The sequence below is a fragment of the Periplaneta americana genome, chromosome 1 (genome assembly GCF_040183065.1).
Source record: "Periplaneta americana isolate PAMFEO1 chromosome 1, P.americana_PAMFEO1_priV1, whole genome shotgun sequence".
In the NCBI taxonomy this organism is placed as follows: Eukaryota; Metazoa; Arthropoda; class Insecta; order Blattodea; family Blattidae; genus Periplaneta; species Periplaneta americana.
In genome coordinates, this window is record NC_091117.1 from 1930001 (window position 1) to 1948845 (window position 18845).

At 36.7% G+C, this 18845-nt stretch overlaps 1 protein-coding gene across 1 annotated transcript in view; it reads right to left on the reverse strand.

Moving 5' to 3' along the window:
• rsh (radish) overlaps nt 1-11768 on the reverse strand; it is a 370766-nt gene extending 358998 nt beyond the window's left edge. The window contains exons 1-2 of the mRNA XM_069825057.1: nt 11525-11768; nt 5008-5728 (exon numbers count right to left, since the gene is read on the reverse strand). Of these exons, the coding sequence (XP_069681158.1) occupies nt 5008-5728; nt 11525-11557 (754 nt within the window). The 5' untranslated portion in view covers nt 11558-11768. The remainder of the gene's footprint in view (nt 1-5007; nt 5729-11524) is intronic.
• Between the last annotated feature and the right edge of the window lie 7077 nt (nt 11769-18845).

An 18845-nucleotide genomic window follows, 5' to 3' on the forward strand; every position in this document is an offset into this window, starting at 1 on the left:
AATGTTACGTGCTGCTGATTTGATTTCTCTACGATAATCGTTTATAAATGTAAATATATGACTAACAAAGAGCTGCAAAATGTAGAACAATGCTGCAGTATATTTTACAACATATTATTTTGTCGAGCCCAAAATATGACAGTCCTTAAATTTTTACGATAACAAAAAGAATGCACTGTTGGAAAGTAATGTATCGCAACCACGTTCGGTATTTGAAAATCTTTTTAAAATAATGCAAAATTTCTTTCACATTAACAGTTAAATTTCATAATGACGAAATTATATGGAGTACATAATATTACTAAAGACTAGATTTAGTTCTTACTTTTGTTCAACAGATGGCTATCCTGACAGCTTGGTGCAGCTGGGACGATAATCTATTGACAATTTAATGTAATTGTATCAGTCAGAGAGCCTCTAGCTACTAATTTGCTTTAATATTGTTTTAATAGTCTTTCTGCCATAGGAGACTGCATAAAGACAAAATTTAGAAATGGAAACATAAAAATTGGAAATTTATCTTCTGAAGAGGTGGAGAAGTTCAAATATCTGGGAGCAACAGTAACAAATATAAATGACACTCGGGAGGAAATTAAACACAGAATAAATATGGGAAATGCCTGTTATTATTCGGTTGAAAAGCTTTTATCATCCAGTCTGCCGTCAAAAAATCTGAAAGTTAGAATTTATAAAACAGTTGTATTACCGGTTGTTCTTTATGGTTGTGAAACTTGGACTCTCACTTTGAGAGAGGAACATAGGTTAAGGGTATTAGAGAATAACGTGCTTGGAAAAATATTTGGGGCTAAGCGGGATGAAGTTACAGGAGAATGGAGAAAGTTACACAACACAGAACTGCACGCATTGTATTCTTCACCTGACATAATTAGGAACATTAAATCCAGACATTTGAGATGGGCAGGGCATATAGCACGTATGGGCGAATCCAGAAATGCATATAGAGTGTTAGTTGGGAGGCCAGAGGGGAAAATACCTTTGGGGAGACGGAGACGTAGATGGGAAGATAATATTAAAATGGATTTGAGGGAGGTGGGATATGATGATAGAGAATGGATTGATCTTGGTCAGGATAGGGACCAATGGCGGGCTTATGTGAGGGCGGCAATGAACCTCCGGGTTCCTTAAAAGCCAGTAAGTGAGTGAGTGAGTAAGTAAGTATTCCAGGCGATTACAGTACTATTCTTGTACTTTGTGATTCTTATAGACAGGATACACTTCTATGGCAGCCCTCGGAAGGTTGGCAATTTTCTCTCCAACATCACACAGCTCGGTTCAGGTTACACGAAGGATCACACTATTCACAGACATGCTCAAATACTTATCATTGGTGCCTACAATATATCGAGACGGATTTATAAAGCAAACACATTTTGAAAATGTCGTACAATATTTCGACCAATATAAAATTTCGTAGAAAAGTAGAGAATGGTTCTACATGTGTCTCCTGACTAGGATATTTTTATATATACAGTGAAACCTGTTCAAGACGGAAGTGACATGGTCCTAATTTTTTTTCCGTTGTGGACAGGTTTCCGTATTATTCAGGTGTGACATTAAAATGGAATATTTTGTCATTCATATACATGAAAAACAAAATGGCATGCCGCAAATTGCAAGAAGTACAAACAATTCCGTTTAACACTAACCACATTAAATCAGCTTTCTGTCGCTCATTACGTCGGTGAATCATCTTGATTAAAATCTCATTTTCTGTATAAATATTATCGTAACTCACTCATTAGTCATTAAACATTACTAAAGTTTACTGATCTCATTCTATTTAATATCTAACACTATACTCTAATACTGTACTGCATATCACTGCACATTATTAAGTAATTGGACTAGGAGCCATCTATTAGAAGTCTTGAATTCTGGTTTATTTAATTTCTTTGCCAGTTCAATAGCTTGCTTTGCAGAACAGATCCAGAAATTGGCTTGTTCTTTGAAAGGTCATGAAGAACCCACTCCCACAACAGTTCATTTATTTCCACATAAACAGTTGCTTTCTAATTCCTTTTGTGTCACCAATATTGGCCGCACGCCACTCACTCATTATGATCTTTAATTTTTAAAGTGTCACACCTGAGTTTTCCACAACTGAACTTCTTTATTAATTCACATAGACTTTGTTTCTAATTTTGCATTATCTCGATAACTTTTACCTTATCACTTGATGTTAATGCCACATTTTATGCAACTTTTTATTTACCTGGAAATCACTACACTTGCGCTCTGTTTAGCTACGACAGTATACGGGTGTGAAGCATTGGAAATCTTTGAAGGGACTCGTCTGCCTGGTCAACAGGGTAAAAAAATTTATTACCGACAGGCCAACACACCCTCGTACCCTCTAGAATTTTGCAAAGAAAACTTGTTTTTATCTTAGTGACCTACATATTTCGTATAGTCCTTGAAATTACTTGCTGTTTCAAAATATAGTTACAAAATATAGTGTGTCCAAAATATTGTTTCCGTTTTGAACAGTAGCAGACAGTTTCCGTTTCCGCGTTGGACAGTTTCCGTTTTATTCAGGAAAAAATACACATAATACATACAAATTCTGCCGGAACCAATAAATTGTTCCGAAATAGACAGGATTCCGGATTATTCAGGTTCCGATTTGAACAGGTTTCACTGTATCGTTCCTACTTGAAAATATTCGAAATAAAGAATACACCTCTAGAGCAGAATGAAAATGAAACCTTTCTCTCAAACACCATACAGTCCGGATTGGTACCCTTAGAGTACAAACACTCGGTTGTATAAAAGCTGTGACAGACAACCACAGAACACGAAATGGCAATGCACAATACAGTCTAACGCCAGATACACCAAGGCACTGGTAGTTGCATAAACAAGAGGCGATATTATATACCGATGCTATTAAAATGACGATATAACAAGCAGATTCTAAAACATGCGACTTCATAGTCTAACAGTCAGCACTCCTTGACTACAAATCATGATATCTCGAGTTCGATTCTCGTCCTGAACATAGAAATTTGTCCTTAACGAGAGTATTTAACACTTTCACCCATGAAGATCTAGAAGCTAAGTGAGTGTATATAATGATTTCTGTAGGCTGGAGCACCTCAGTGTTCAAATAAAAGTTTTCAGAATTCGTCCTGGGCTATGTCTGAAACTGTGCGATACAAAAACCATCAACAATAAGGAAGCCAAATGCAAATATTGGGTGTCTTTGCCATAATGCTGTGACAACTGAACACTTAAGTTATTGATTCAAAATTGTAAGTAAATAAATTTGACTAAAATAAAAAATTATAACGAAGTTAATTTCGATATTACTAATAAATCAAATTATATTCCTGAAAATGAAAAAAAAAAAAAAACACTCTAACAATGACAATAATCGAACACTATTAGTATTGTAACGATACAAAGTATAATTAGTATTGGAACTGTACCAAAATACTTTCTATTGTTGCGTACAATGTATCGGGACGTATTTAAGCAAGGGCATTCTGGAACTGCTAAAAATAAAAAAAATGCCCATAAGCATAATGATTTCGTAGATATGTACAAAAACCTTCTACTTTCTCTTCCGACTAGCATATTTTTATATTTTGTCCTATTTGCAACAACTTCAGTATACCTCTGTAGCAGATCGTGTGGAAATTCTCCCTCAAGGACCATACAGTCCGGATCTGGTCTCTCAGGTAAAATACGCTGGGTTGCACAAAAGACTAGGCTAGAAACAAATATGTTGAAGACGCTTTTATCGTACCCTACAATGTATTGTCACAGATTTATAACGCAAAAAGATCGCAAAATACGAGAGTCAACATAACGGTTTCTTAAAGAAGTAGAGAACGATTTTACGCTTGTCTCCAGACTAGAATATTTGGCGCTCCTCCTTGAAATTATTTCAGATAACGAATGCACCTCTGTGACAAAATAGATGGAACTTTTCACTAAAACAACATACAGTCCTGATCTAGTACGGCTAGAATATACTCGGTTGTACTTAAGTCTAGACTAACAAAAAATAATATGCTTTGACACTTTCCATTGTTGTCTACGAAGTATCGGGACGTATTAATGAAGCAAGGGTATTTTGGGACTGCGTATATCAACACAACGATTTCATAGAGAATAGTCTCTATGGGGGATGTCAAAGATAACGAATGCACCTCTGTGACAAAACAGATGGAACTTTTTTTCTAAAACAACATACAGTCCTGAATAATTTCGAGGGAAAAATTGTTTCGGGGCCGGGTATCGAACCCGGGACCTTTGGTTAAACGTAGAGTTCCCGGGTAGCTCAGTGGGAGAGCGTTGGTACGTTTAACCAAAGTTCCCGGGTTCGATACCCGGCCCCGGAACAATTTTTCCCTCGAAATTATTCAAATTAACTTTACAGGGAGTTATTCCTGAAAGCTTAATTTGCAACATACAGTCCTGATCTCGTACGGCTAGAATATACTCGGTTGTACTTAAATCTAGACCAACAGAAAAATAATATGCTTTGACACTTTCCATTGTTGTCTACAAAGTATCGGGACGTATTAATGAAGCAAGGGTATTTTGGAACTGCGTCTATCAACACAAGGATTTTATAGAGAATGGTCTGTGACTGTACTGGGGGCTGTCAAAGATAACGAATGCACCTCTGTGACAAAACAGATGGAACTTTTTTCTAAAACAACATACAGTCCTGATCTAGTACGGCTAGAATATACTCGGTTGTACTTAAGTCTAGACTAACAAAAAAAAAAATAATATGTTTAAACACTTTCCATTGTTGTCTACGAAGTATCGGGACGTATTAATGAAGCAAGGGTATTTTGGGACTGCGTATATCAACACAACGACTGTACTGGGGGCTGTCAAAGATAACGAATGCACCTCTGTAGCTAAGTTGGGTTGGACGGAATTTAGTTGCGGTGTGCTCCAGGTCGACATACAGCACCGACCTGGGCACGGCAGGTATCGTCACAGGACCGAGAGCAGGACAGGACTGACCTGTTTGCGTACTTGTGTCGAAGAAGGTGCTGGTGGTCTCCACTGTCATTGTGGCGAAGGTGCCGTCGATGATCTGCGCAGAGGAGTCCCGCCTGCCCCTGGACCTGGACAGGTCCTCGCTCTGCGACGACTGGCGCCGGAAGTTCCTGCAGCGGATCATCTCCTCCGTGGTGGACTGCCGGCGGAAGCCACGCGCGATCAGAATCTCCTCCGTGGTGGACTGGCGCCGGATCGCTGGCGCGTGGCTCACGGGCGCAGGCGGCGCCCTGTTGCACGGCGACGGGTCACGTGACGAGCACGTGGAGGAGGAGTCCGGCGAGCGGGGCGGCACGCCGCGGCCCGTGATGGAGGTGGACTGCCTCCTGAGGCGGCCGCGCCGCCCCCGGCCCACGGGCGAGGCGTCCCTGTCCCCGCTGCGGTCGGGCGATAGATGCGTCCGGGAGTCCCGCCGCCCCCGGGTGTAGCTGGCCGAGTCGGGGGACAGCGAGTCGCGCCGCGCCTTGCGCCCCGAGCCGTCCTCGGAGGCGGCGCCCGTGGCCGGCAAGTCCGGGGACAGCGTGGGCTGCGAGCCGCGCCGCCCCCAGGGCCCGGGGCCGCTCTCGTCTATGGCGGTGGACTGCCGGGGTAGGCGAGGGAACTTGCTGGGCGAGGGCTCCTTGGCGCTAGGGCGCCGCTCGGGCGACGCGTGGGTTCGTGAGTCGCGCCGCCCCTTGTAGTACACCTGCGGACACGAAGCCAGGACTTCTAGTTGCAACAGCAGTCTGGCTGCATTTATAAAGCCTGTCTGTCATTGCCGAGTACTAGAGTAGCGTAAAAGGTCTAAATTGCATATGGCAAGAAGCCTGATTAATTAATATAAATTTATTATGTGAAATTATAACTGTAAGAAGAGCTTAATACAGAGAAATTAAAATCCTATGGGTATAAAAAAGAATACAACGGAGTTAACTCCAGGGAAGAACGGATGGGTTTAGTCTAGTGGCAATTAGGAATTTCGAGATTAAGGAGTGGATGAGGAATCATACAAAAGCAAGTAACTTCGTTCTACAATAAAAAATGTGTGCTATACATGTATTATAATCTTGTCCAGAAATGGTACTTACTAATACTTATGGCTTTTAAGGAACGTGCAGGTTCATTGCCGCCCTCACACAAGCCCGCCATTGGTCCCTATCCTGAGCAAGATTAATCCATTCTCTATCATCATATCCCACCTCCCTCAAATCCATTTTAATATTATCTTCCCATCTACGTCTCGGCCTCCCTGAAGGTCTTTTTCCCGCCGGCCTCCCAACTAACAGTCTATATGCATTTCTGGATTCGCCCATACGTGCTACATGCCCTGCCCATCTCAAACGTCTGGATTTAATGTTCGTAATTATGTCAGGTGAAGAATACAATGCGTGCAGTTCTGTGTTGTGTAACTTTTCTCCATTCTCCTGTAACTTCATCCCTCTTAGCCCCAAATATTTTCCTAAGCACCTTATTCTCAAACACCCTTAACCTATGTTCGTCTCTCAAAGTGATAGTCCAAGTTTCAAACCATACAGAACAACCGGTAATATAACTGTTTTATAAATTGTAACTTTCAGATTTTTTGACAGCAGACTGGATGATAAAAGCTTCTCAACCGAATAATAACAGGCATTTCCCATATTTATTCTGCGTTTAATTTCCTCCCGAGTGTCATTTATATTTGTTACTGTTGCTCCAAGATATTTGAACTTCTCCACCTCTTCAAAAGATAAATTTCCAATTTTTATATTTCCATTTCGTACAATATTCTCGTCACGAGACATAATCATATACTTTGTCTTTTCAGGATTTACTTCCAAACCTATCTCTTTTCTTGCTTCAAGTAAAATTCCCGTATTTTCCCTAATCGCTTGTGGATTTTCTCCTAACATATTCACGTCATCCGCATAGACAAGTAGCTGATGTAACCCGTTCAATTCCAAACCCTGTCTGTTATCCTGGACTTTCCTAATGGCATACTCTAGAGCAAAGTTAAAAAGTAAAGGTGATAGTGCATCTCCTTGCTTTAACCCACAATGAATTGGAAACGTATCTGACAGAAACTGACCTATACGGACTCTGCTGTACGTTTCACTGAGACACATTTTAATTAATCGAACTAGTTTCTTGGGAATACGAAAGTCAACAAGAATATCATATAAAACTTATCTCTTAACCGAGTCATACGCCTTTTTGAAATCTATGAATAACTGATGTACTGTACCCTTATACTCAATTTTTCTCCAATATCTGTCTAATACAAAAAAATATCTGATCAGTAGTCGATCTATTACGCCTAAAACCGCACTGATGATCCCCAATAATTTCATGTACGTACGGAGTTAATTTTCTCCCAGAAAATGTTAGCGTAAGAATATGTGTCACAACTTTCGTATTCAATCTGTAAGAAGTCCTCATCGGTCTTTGTGAAGCAGACATTCATCTATCTTCCCCTCAGTACAACTATGCACACGTCATCCCATTCTGTATCGACCAGTCTGCCTTAATTTCCTCGTCTTGTTTCTCCATCCTGGACTTTCCCCAGTTTTCCATTCTTCATTGGATCTCTCATTTCCCCAACTACATTTTTACTGCTTACATTTACCGTCTGTTTTTTCTCTCAGCCCCTCCACATGCTATCATCGGCTTGACCAATCTCAATTTCTCTTGGCATGAATTCGCTTTCCATATTCCGTCACGTAACTGGCTATACATCCTGTACGCCATATTCGTTCTATATTTTATTATTTTATTTTGTTTCTCAATGCTACGTTTACTGTCTATTTCTACTTCTACATACAATTTCGAAGCCTCCCTTTCTGTTTTATGATATGCACATTCATTCAAATCCGATTTTAACCAGCAGGCTGTTTATGTATTTATTTATTTAACCTGGTACAGATAAGGCCATCAGGCCTTTTTTTCTACCAGGGGATTACAACTACAATATTAAGAATACAATTACAATTATAATTACAATTAATATTAAATTTACAGATACAATAAAAATCAAAGCACTAAAAGATTAAGGTCCAATTGTATAAAACTCCCTGACTAAAGATCAACTTTGATCGAAGATCGGAAAGTGAACCGAGTTCAGACACTTCTTGTATTGTATAAAACTTTTCTGCAATCAAATTACCTTGGTTCAAATGCAATCTAAGTTCACGTGAAAAGGACTTGGCAACATCGCATAAACAGGTGAAGTATGTGATGCGCGGGCCATGTTGTACAGGTTTGTTCAGTGTAGCCAATTTAGCGACTTTAACTCTTTTTCGTTCACAATTTCTTTTAGCTTTTATATTGCTTAAATAGGGGTTTGGCGACCTTTTTAGCACCCCATAGTGACAAAATTTAATCTTTATTTGTTGATAATAAGAAATCTAGCGACTTTCCAACTGCTTTTTGGCGACTTTCTGCACACTCTGTTGGAGACACTGGTTTGTGTTGTGCGTTGTAAATAATGGCGGACAATAAGAAAAAGATTGACCGTTCTCCAAGTTGTTATCATGTTATGGTGTTTGATACTGCTAAACATAATAAAGCTTCATAAAACGACAATTTTCGTTTAGAAATACAGTTAATTGAATATTTATGAATGTACCTATCATATCCATTAATAATTAGGCCTAATGGTTCTTATAAACATAATATAATTATAGGTTACGTTATTTGATACTGCTGAACATGATAAAGCCTTATAAAATATAAGAATGTTTGTGTATTAAGGCAAGAAATTGAAAAAAATATATATATATATATATATATATATATACCAGATAATTAATAATAATGGTTAACCTTCTTGCACAATCTGCCACTCGTATACATCAAACAGAAAAGAAGTAACTGAACTTGGATCATCTAACTTAATGGGAGAAATTTCTTCAGTCAAAGTTGACTTTAGTTTAAGAAAAATTAATCTCAGATTAGACTTTATACAACACAAAATTCCAAGTTTAGCTAGAACGAGGATCAATTTAACCTCTGATCTAAGATTAAATGGTTTATAGAATCAGCCCTAAGGGTGCTATTCATAAACATTTAGCTAGCCCGCGCTACGAGCGTGCTAAACAGGATTCATATCATATCATATCGCTGACACTGGTTTATGAATACGAAAAACGTTAGATCGTTGATCATCCACCGGAAGCCCTTGCTAAGAATGTCTATGAATACGGTCCTAATTGATTAATAAAAGCTAGACAGTTTGTAGTAAAAGTTAAGAAGAGAGAAGCATTTCTTTTATTGATTAAGTAAAAATTAAACCTACTCTACGCAGTAAGAAAATGCTTAATAAGCTTGCTTTTGAACGCTACTAAATTCCGACAGTCTCTGATGTCACTGGGTAGGGTATTCCACAAGCGCGAGAGCGAGATTGTGTATGATGATGAATACGATGATGTCTTGTGTGTTGGTATGGCTAGTATGCGGCTATTTTGCGTGCGTGTGAAGAGATTATGATATGATGACAGGTAACTGAAACGGGAGGCAAGGTAGGTAGGTGTAGAGGTGTGAAGGACTTGGAAAAGGAGAACAAGAGAATGAAAATTTCTACGTTCGTTAAGCCGTAGCCAGTTTAGAGTTTGGAAGGAAGGGGTGATGTGGTCAGCGCGACGGACATCGCAGACGAAGCGAACACAAGAATTATGAACACGTTGTAATTTTTGCGTCTTTGTTAGGACAAAATACAATCGAAGACCACCTGGAATAAGGATGTAACCAACAAAACTGTAATTCACGTTTCAGGGGAAAGGAAAACAATTCAGGGGCATATTTAATTAGTCTTATTTTTTATTTTATTGGGTTATTTTACGACGCTGTATCAACATCTAGGTTATTTAGCGTCTGAATGAAATGAAGGTGATAATGCCGGTGAAATGAGTCCGGGGTCCAGCACCGAAAGTTACCCAGCATTTGCTCATGTTGGGTTGAGGGAAAACCCCGGAGAAACCTCAACCAGGTAACTTGCCCCGATCGGAATTCGAACCCGGGCCACCTGGTTTCGTGGCCAGACGCGCTAACCGTTACTCCACAGGTGTGGACAATTAGTCCTACATTTACTATCATAGCCATTTGACTAAACAAAGATACAAGTTTATGCAGCCATTGAACGCAGTAGTTTATGGTTATAAATAAAGACTTCAAAATTACTTTTTCCGCATTTAACGTATGGAGTGTGCGAAAACTCTCTATCAACGGAACATAAACGGAAGGAGCCAAAGATATTAAATACGAAAATTTCACACTTAAATATAATAGTTTTACCTAATTTTATCAGAATTATCTACTAGGGAAGCAATAAATTACCTTTTGTCACCCTTATTATTCAATAGAGAATATACAGGGTGATTCACGAGAATTTACCGTCACTTACGGAGCTTATTCTGAGAAAAAAAATGTCATATAAACATTTGTCCTAATCTCATTATTTTCAGAGTTACACTAATTTGAATTTGTTAGTAAAATACCTTTTTTGTTTACTTTCAAGGATAAAAAATATTACAAATAGAAAATAAACTATTCAAAAGTATCATTTCTTTAATTGACTAGTGTTCTGAAGATAAAAATGTGTTGTTAATTGCTTTGTACAGATTTTGTTTTTCAATTTTTAACTAAAAATTACACCATTCTTACGCACTTATCACAACAATAGTTAAAAATCATACGACTTTAGGAACTCGATTCTTTACAGTTTAATTATGCATAAAGTACAGTCTTGAAGAATTGAAGGGCTCAGAGCCAAAGGCGACCAACCCACAACTTTGTATTTTCCATTATTAAGCTTTTTTTTTTTCAAAACTATACATTGGTGTTATGGATTCATGATTTTTTTGTGTTTATTCAATGTAGATCATTTAAAATGATAGAGACTGGATTAATCTTGCACAGGATAGGGACCGCTGGCGGGCTTATGTGAGGGCGGCAATGAACCTTCGGGTTCCTTAAAAGCCATTTGTAAGTAAGTAAGTAAGTAAGATCATTTAAAATAAATTGTGAAACCAACCAATCATTTTTGTCAGGATCCTCTTAATATCAACTCTTATTTACTCATTTTGTAATTGTGGGTTAGTCGTCTTTGACTCTGAACCCTTCAATTTAGAGTGGTGGCTTGATTTGTAACAATTGTTGTGATAAATGCCTAAGAAAATGTAATTTTATAGTTAAAAACCGACTAAAAAATTCTTTACGAAGCAACTATGGGATTCAAAACACATTTTTAGCTTCAGAATATTAGCTAATTAAAGAAATGATACTCCTGAATAGTTCATTCTTTATTTGTAATATTCTTTTATCCTTAAAAGTAAAGAATAAAGTATTTTACAAACAATTTCAAATTAGTGCAACTCTGAAAATATTGAGATTAGGACAAATGTTTGCATGACATTTTTTGCTCAGAATGTCTTCGGAAATAAGCTCAGTAAGGGACGGTGAATACTGTGAATCACCCTGTATAAACGTTTAGCACAATCAGTACACTTCCAGTTTTCACTTGTCGTACCTGCGTGGTGGAGTCCCGCCGGGTGGCCAGCATGGGGTGGGTGGACGTGACGGGGGTGCTGGCGGTGGTGGTGGTGGGGGCCGTGGTGGTGGCGTTGCTGGCGGGCGGTGACGCAGACGCCGTGGTGGTCGTTGGCACGAGGGCAGGCACCGCAGCGTTGCTAGGAGACGTGGCGGGCGGTGTCGTGGAGGACGTGATGATAGTCGGCGGGGGCAGTTGCTGCAGGGGCTCCGTGGTGGGCGCCCCTCCCGAGAATCCTGCAACACACCCAGCACAGCTGCTACAACCTGCACATTTCTACTGGGTAAGCCAATCCTCGGTATGTCGTACTGCTGTAAAGTTCACATCTGTAGCGGGGGAAAAATCCAGTCCAGTGATACTCGGGAAGAAATTAAACACAGAATAAATATGGGAAATGCCTGTTATTATTCGGTTGAGAAGCTTTTATCATCCAGTCTGCTGTCAAAAAATCTGCAAGTTAGAATTTATAAAACAGTTATATTACCGGTTGTTCTGTATGGTTGTGAAACTTGGACTCTCACTTTGAGAGAGGAACAGAGATTAAGGGTGTTTGAGAATAAGGTTCTTAGGAAAACATTTGGGGCTAAGAGGGATGGAGTTACAGGAGAATGGAGAAAGTTACACAACGCAGAACTGCACGCATTGTATTCTTCACCTGACATAATTAGGAACATTAAATCCAGACGTTTGAGATGGGCAGGGCATGTAGCACGTATGGGCGAATCCAGAAATGCATATAGAGTGTTAGTTGGGAGGCCGGAGGGAAAAAGATCTTTAGGGAGACCGAGACGTAGGTGGGAAGGTAATATTAAAATGGATTTGAGGGAGGTGGGATATGATGGTAGGGACTGGATTAATCTTGCTCAGGATAGGGACCAATGGCGGGCTTATGTGAGGGCGGCAATGAACCTCCGGGTTCCTTAAAAGCCGGTAAGTAAGTAAATAAGTAAGTAAGTAAGTTTTAAGTTATTTCTTTACGTCGTTTTTAATGACATATTTGGGTGTCTGTAGCTTGGTGAAACTGTTAGGAAAAATTGAGTATTTATTTTACAATGACAGACACAGAGATGAACATACCTTGGCATAAATGCAACCGTATTATTATAAACACAATAAAAAAAACAGGAAACGCGACAACAAAATCAACTATAATAGACTCAGGAGGTTCCCAGTAAAGGTCGCTTTAGCTCAACTTCGATAGAGCAGGTCAATGTTAATTCTTTTGGGGTCACACAGCTTGCAAAATGGGTCACGTAAGATGTCGGAAAGCTGCAGATGTTGTGCCAGGCAGTCATGTCCAGTTGTCTAACGAAACTTGGTAACTGTCTTCTTCCCATGGTTACCAGAAGTCGTGGATCTCCCAGGATTGTTCTGGATTTTAATGGTGTATCCTTTGTCCTGGTTGGAGTTGTATTTGTCCCGGAATGTCAAAAAGATTGGAAAAACACATTTCTGCTCATTTCCATAAAATTGTTTTCAAAATTCCTTATCCACTTTTCCAAGACCCTGTCCAACCTATGTTTAACGTCGACAACGCCACCTGGTACCTCCTATCGGGTTGTATTGAGATAAAAATGACTATTTCGTTTATGTGACGTCATTTAATTTTGGATCAATGAAGTGTAATGAAATTTTGAATTTTAACCAATCACAGTCATACATCGCGATAATTTTTGCAACTCGATTTATCACTATCAATTTATCACATGGTCGTTCTTTTGTTTAGTCAGTGTCGCCAACTTTTTCCCCGTAAATCTATGAACATGAATCCATTAATGTAACGATGAAGTACGAAATAAAGTTGGAAATCCTACTTCCACATCTACATCTTCATCTTCTAATTCCATGTACATTGTATCTAAAGAAAATTACACTGCCTCATTCAGATTTGATAACTGAGTTTTGAACAATTGTTAATGTAAGTAATGTATTAATCAGGTTGTTTGTAATTATATTACAAAATTTTTTATTTAAATTATTATTTCACGAGACAATGAAAATATAATTTCTGTTGTAATAACAAGAGAAAAGCGAAGTACATGTAATTAACATTGTTAAGAGGAGAGGATGGTATTTTTTAAAACTTTTCTCCTATTTGGTGTAAAATAATAATTTTTGTATGTAGAGAGCTCATAGCTGTGCCAACTCAACCAAATAAAAATATTTTGAAAAAAAAAAATATTTGGGGGCCCAAATTTGAAAAAAAATATACCCAATGCAAGATTTTACTAAAACCGATATATCTAAACCTTTTTTAAAGATAGATTCAAACTTTTTTTTGCAATGTATTTGCAAAAGCATGTTCTACAAACTGTCTGTAACAGAATTTTGATATTAGTCCCTACGTTTGTAAAATAAACAATTAAAATTTAATAACAATTTTCTGATTTCCTTTCTTGCAAACAAACGGACGTATTTTTAAAATGAAATCAATTAACAAAATTGTGTTACAGAGAAAAGTTTCCTAATAGTCTAAAGAATGTGTGTTCTAAATTTCATGCATGTATCTTTAATAGTTCAGAAATTATATCCATTTTTGCCTGGCAGTGTAGCAAAAAAAAAAAATGAAGTTACTGGAAACCGATAAAAGAGGGCGAGTGATTTAAAAATCCATAGCGCAGGAAGTTTAAAAATGACGTTTCAACATCCGATAAGGGCACAAATACCCACAAAATGTTATGCAATGCATTCCACATATATCAAAGGGTATTTTAAAGATTTTTTTTTTTGAAAATTTAATTTACCGGAAACAACAATAAAAGTGGGCGAGTGATTTAAAATCCATAACGCAGGAAGTTTAAAAATGGCGACTCAACATGCGATAAGGGCACAAATACCCACAAAATGTTATGCTATGCATTCCACACATATCACAGAGTATTTTAAAGATTTTTTTTAAATTTACTCTTTTTTCACCAAAAAATACCATCCTCTGCCCTTAAACCTGTATTTCGCTTTTCTCAATTGGCATTACTGAATAATATGTAATTTGTTTATTGCAGTAATCGGTATTTATATATTACGACTTCACAATGTCTGAATAGGTAAGTATTCATAAATATATACAATTGTTAACATTTTGTGAGCGAATTTCTGAGATATATTATTTACATTTTTATTTTATTCAAGAAATATTCGACCTGGTTGGCAAGTTGGTATAGCGCTGGCCTTCTATGCCCAAGTTTGCGGGTGTGCTTAAATGCGACAGGCTCATGTCAGTAGATTTACTGGCATGTAAAAGAAGTCCTGCGGGACAAAATTCCGGCACATCCGGCGACGCTGATATAACCTCTGCAGTTGCGAGCGTCGTTAAATAAAACATAGCATAACATTTCAAGAAATATTTCTAATAAATGTCATTCGAGGTCTGAGATTGCTATAAGTAACACTATAGTATCTATTACGTATTGTACAGTATCTTTATTCTTCAATCTCTTTGGAAATTGATTTATTATTCACAGGATTTAACACTATATAATGCATTTTTTCTGTATAGTTCAGGCTCTAATATTACATTATTGTTTCAGACGTTATCAATAATTCAAAGTAAATTTCAAAGTCTAGCACAAAATGTAACAAAATTAAAACTTCAGGCCCTATATTCTAGTTGAAACACAGTTATATTACAAACCGAATAAATTGAAATGTGTAGTCACGTTAGGGTAGGAACGGAGCATTATCATCTGTCTTGGATTTCTGTTAAGAGAATCTGGCAACTCTGCTCCTTTCATGGCTTATTGAGTACTAAAAGAATGTCTTCCCACCAATGTTTCCTTGTAATTTTTTTGCGTTCATCTGTCTGGGCATTTTGAATAGCCTTCTTTATGTAAATTTTTGTGTACTCAAAGAATGTTGGTTGTGGTGAAGTTTGGGGTATGAGATAACATTTTTGGGCAGAATATCAGCTTGTTCGTTGCCCAGGAATCCATTGTAGAGTCACTAATTTTAGTTATTTTAGAAATATAAGTTTTCGTTCGGAAAAGGAATTTTACAAAATTTCATTTGTTCCGATAAAATGTCTGCACATTTAGAGCCCAAAACTGAAATTCTTTCAATCATTTATTATCATAACACATTGCTCTCTTAAATTGCTACGAAATATTTAATATAAAACCATTTTTATTTCGAAAAGGAAAAAAAAAAGAAGTGAAATCATATTAAATTTTTTGTTTGAAATATCTCAAAGAATAAATCCCTGAAATTAATGACATTACTTACGGTTGAAACCGTGTATTCTCGCACCAAAATTTACCGATCTCCTTCTGGATATTTGATATGGATTGTTTCTAGGAATAAGGACCCTAGTTTTTCAAAAGCTGTTTCTTTCTTCAGTAGAATATCTGCCAGATCTAAGGTGTAATCGATGTCACTTCCAAGCATTGGGTTCCGTTATTGAAGTAAGGACTCTGGTGCATTAATAATTTGGTATCCTGCTTTGAATTTTGTGATTTATTTGAATTAATCCATATTGACATTTGAGATTTATATCAAAATTGAAGGAGTTTTTCGAGGAGTATAATAATCTCTTGGCATTCGGAGTAATTTTTCATCAAGAATTAATGACCTGTGTCAAATTGTGTTTGCATTTTTCTTGCCTTCTTATGCATATTTTCTGGTAGTCAAAAATTTTTATTCTCAATTCATTCTTCTATATTTTTGGCATCCCTTGGTTTCAAAAAAAATATATGAGAAACTTTCAGTAGATTTAATAGATTAATTACTGTTTGGTTTCTGATTCAATTATGTTTCCACATTTCTTAAGGAATCAGGTAGTATAGATAACAAACACATGACATTTTCGGTTCTGGCCTTAAAATTTATAGTTTAGCTTGAAACTATATATGATTTTATAATTTTATGGGTTCTTTTAGATCCCAAAATTGTTTTAAATAGTTATGTGTTCATTTAAATACCAGGTAAGACATTTCAAATTATAATCTTTCTTCTTTTCTTCCATTTTTCCTCTTGTTATTACAAGTCTAAAAGCTTATAGATTGTGGCGCGCCCATCCACTTTGTTTCTGAGATATGTTGATATCCTACCAGCACAGCTCCGCTCTTCATAAAAGTATTCTTACGCATCCAGTAGATTTATATTTTCTATAATGTGTTTTACTCTATTCTGTCCATGTACAAGGGAATTACAAGGAGAAGAAGGGAAATATAACGAGAAGAAGGGAAATACACGGAGAACAAGGGAAAATACAAAAAGATTAAGGGAAATACAAGCAGAATTAGGAGAATATAAGTAGAATCAAGGGAAATACAAACAGAATAAGGAGAATATAAGTAGAATCAAGGAAAATACAAGCAGAATAAGGAGAATATAAGTAGAATCAAGGGAAATACAAACAGAATAAGGAGAATATAAGTAGAATCAAGGAAAATACAAGCAGAATAAGGAGAATATAAGTAGAATCAAGGGAAATACAAACAGAATAAGGAGAATATAAGTAGAATCAAGGAAAATACAAGCAGAATAAGGAGAATATAAGTAGAATCAAGGGAAATACAAACAGAATAAGGAGAATATAAGTAGAATCAAGGGAAATACAAGCAGAATTAGGAGAATATAAGTAGAATCAAGGGAAATACAAGCAGAATAAGGAGAATATAAGTAGAATCAAGGGAAATAGAATCAAGGGAAATACAAGCAGAATAAGGAGAATATAAGTAGAATCAAGGGAAATACAAACAGAATAAGGAGAATATAAGTAGAATCAAGGGAAATACAAGCAGAATAAGGAGAATATAAGTAGAATCAAGGGAAATACAAACAGAATAAGGAGAATATAAGTAGAATCAAGGGAAATACAAGCAGAATAAGGAGAATATAAGTAAAATCAAGGGAAATACAAGCAGAATTAGGAGAATATAAGTAGAATCAAGGGAAATAGAATCAAGGGAAATACAAGCAGAATAAGGAGAATATAAGTAGAATCAAGGGAAATACAAACAGAATAAGGAGAATATAAGTAGAATCAAGGGAAATACAAGCAGAATAAGGAGAATATAAGTAAAATCAGGGGAAATACAAGCAGAATTAGGAGAATATAAGTAGAAACAAGGGAAATACAAACAGAATAAGGAGAATATAAGTAGAATCAAGGGAAATACAAGCAGAATTAGGAGAATATAAGTAGAATCAAGGGAAATACAAACAGAATAAGGAGAATATAAGTAGAATCAAGGGAAATACAAGCAGAATAAGGAGAATATAAGTAGAATCCAGGGAAATACAAACAGAATAAGGAGAATATAAGTAGAATCAAGGGAAATAGAAGCAGAATAAGGAGAATATAAGTAGAATCAAGGGAAATACAAACAGAATAAGGAGAATATAAGTAGAATCAAGGGAAATACAAGCAGAATTAGGAGAATATAAGTAGAATCAAGGGAAATACAAGCAGAATAAGGAGAATATAAGTAGAATCAAGGGAAATACAAGCAGAATTAGGAGAATATAAGTAGAATCAAGGGAAATAAAGCAGAATAAGGAGAATATAAGTAGAATCAAGGGAAATACAAGCAGAATTAGGAGAATATAAGTAGAATCAAGGGAAATACAAGCAGAATAAGGAGAATATAAGTAGAATCAAGAGAAATACAAACAGAATAAGGAGAATATAAGTAGAATCAAGGGAAATACAAACAGAATAAGGAGAATATAAGTAGAAACAAGGGAAATACAAACAGAATAAGGAGAATATAAGTAGAATCAAGGGAAATACAAGCAGAATAAGGAGAATATAAGTAGAATCAAGGGAAATACAAACAGAATAAGGAGAATATAAGTAGAATCAAGGGAAATACAAGCAGAATAAAGAGAATATAAGTAGAATCAAGGGAAATACAAACAGAATAAGGAGAATATAAGTAGAATCAAGGGAAATACAAGCAGAATAAGGAGAATATAAGTAAAATCAAGGGAAATACAAGCAGAATTAGGATAATATAAGTAGAATCAAGGGAAATACAAACAGAATAAGGAGAATATAAGTAGAATCAAGGGAAATACAAGCAGAATTAGGAGAATATAAGTAGAATCAAGGGAAATACAAACAGAATAAGGAGAATATAAGTAGAATCAAGGGAAATACAAGCAGAATAAGGAGAATATAAGTAGAATCAAGGGAAATACAAGCAGAATTAGGAGAATATAAGTAGAATCAAGGGAAATACAAACAGAATAAGGAGAATATAAGTAGAATCAAGGGAAATACAAACAGAATTAGGAGAATATAAGTAGAATCAAGGGAAATACAAGCAGAATAAGGAGAATATAAGTAGAATCAAGGGAA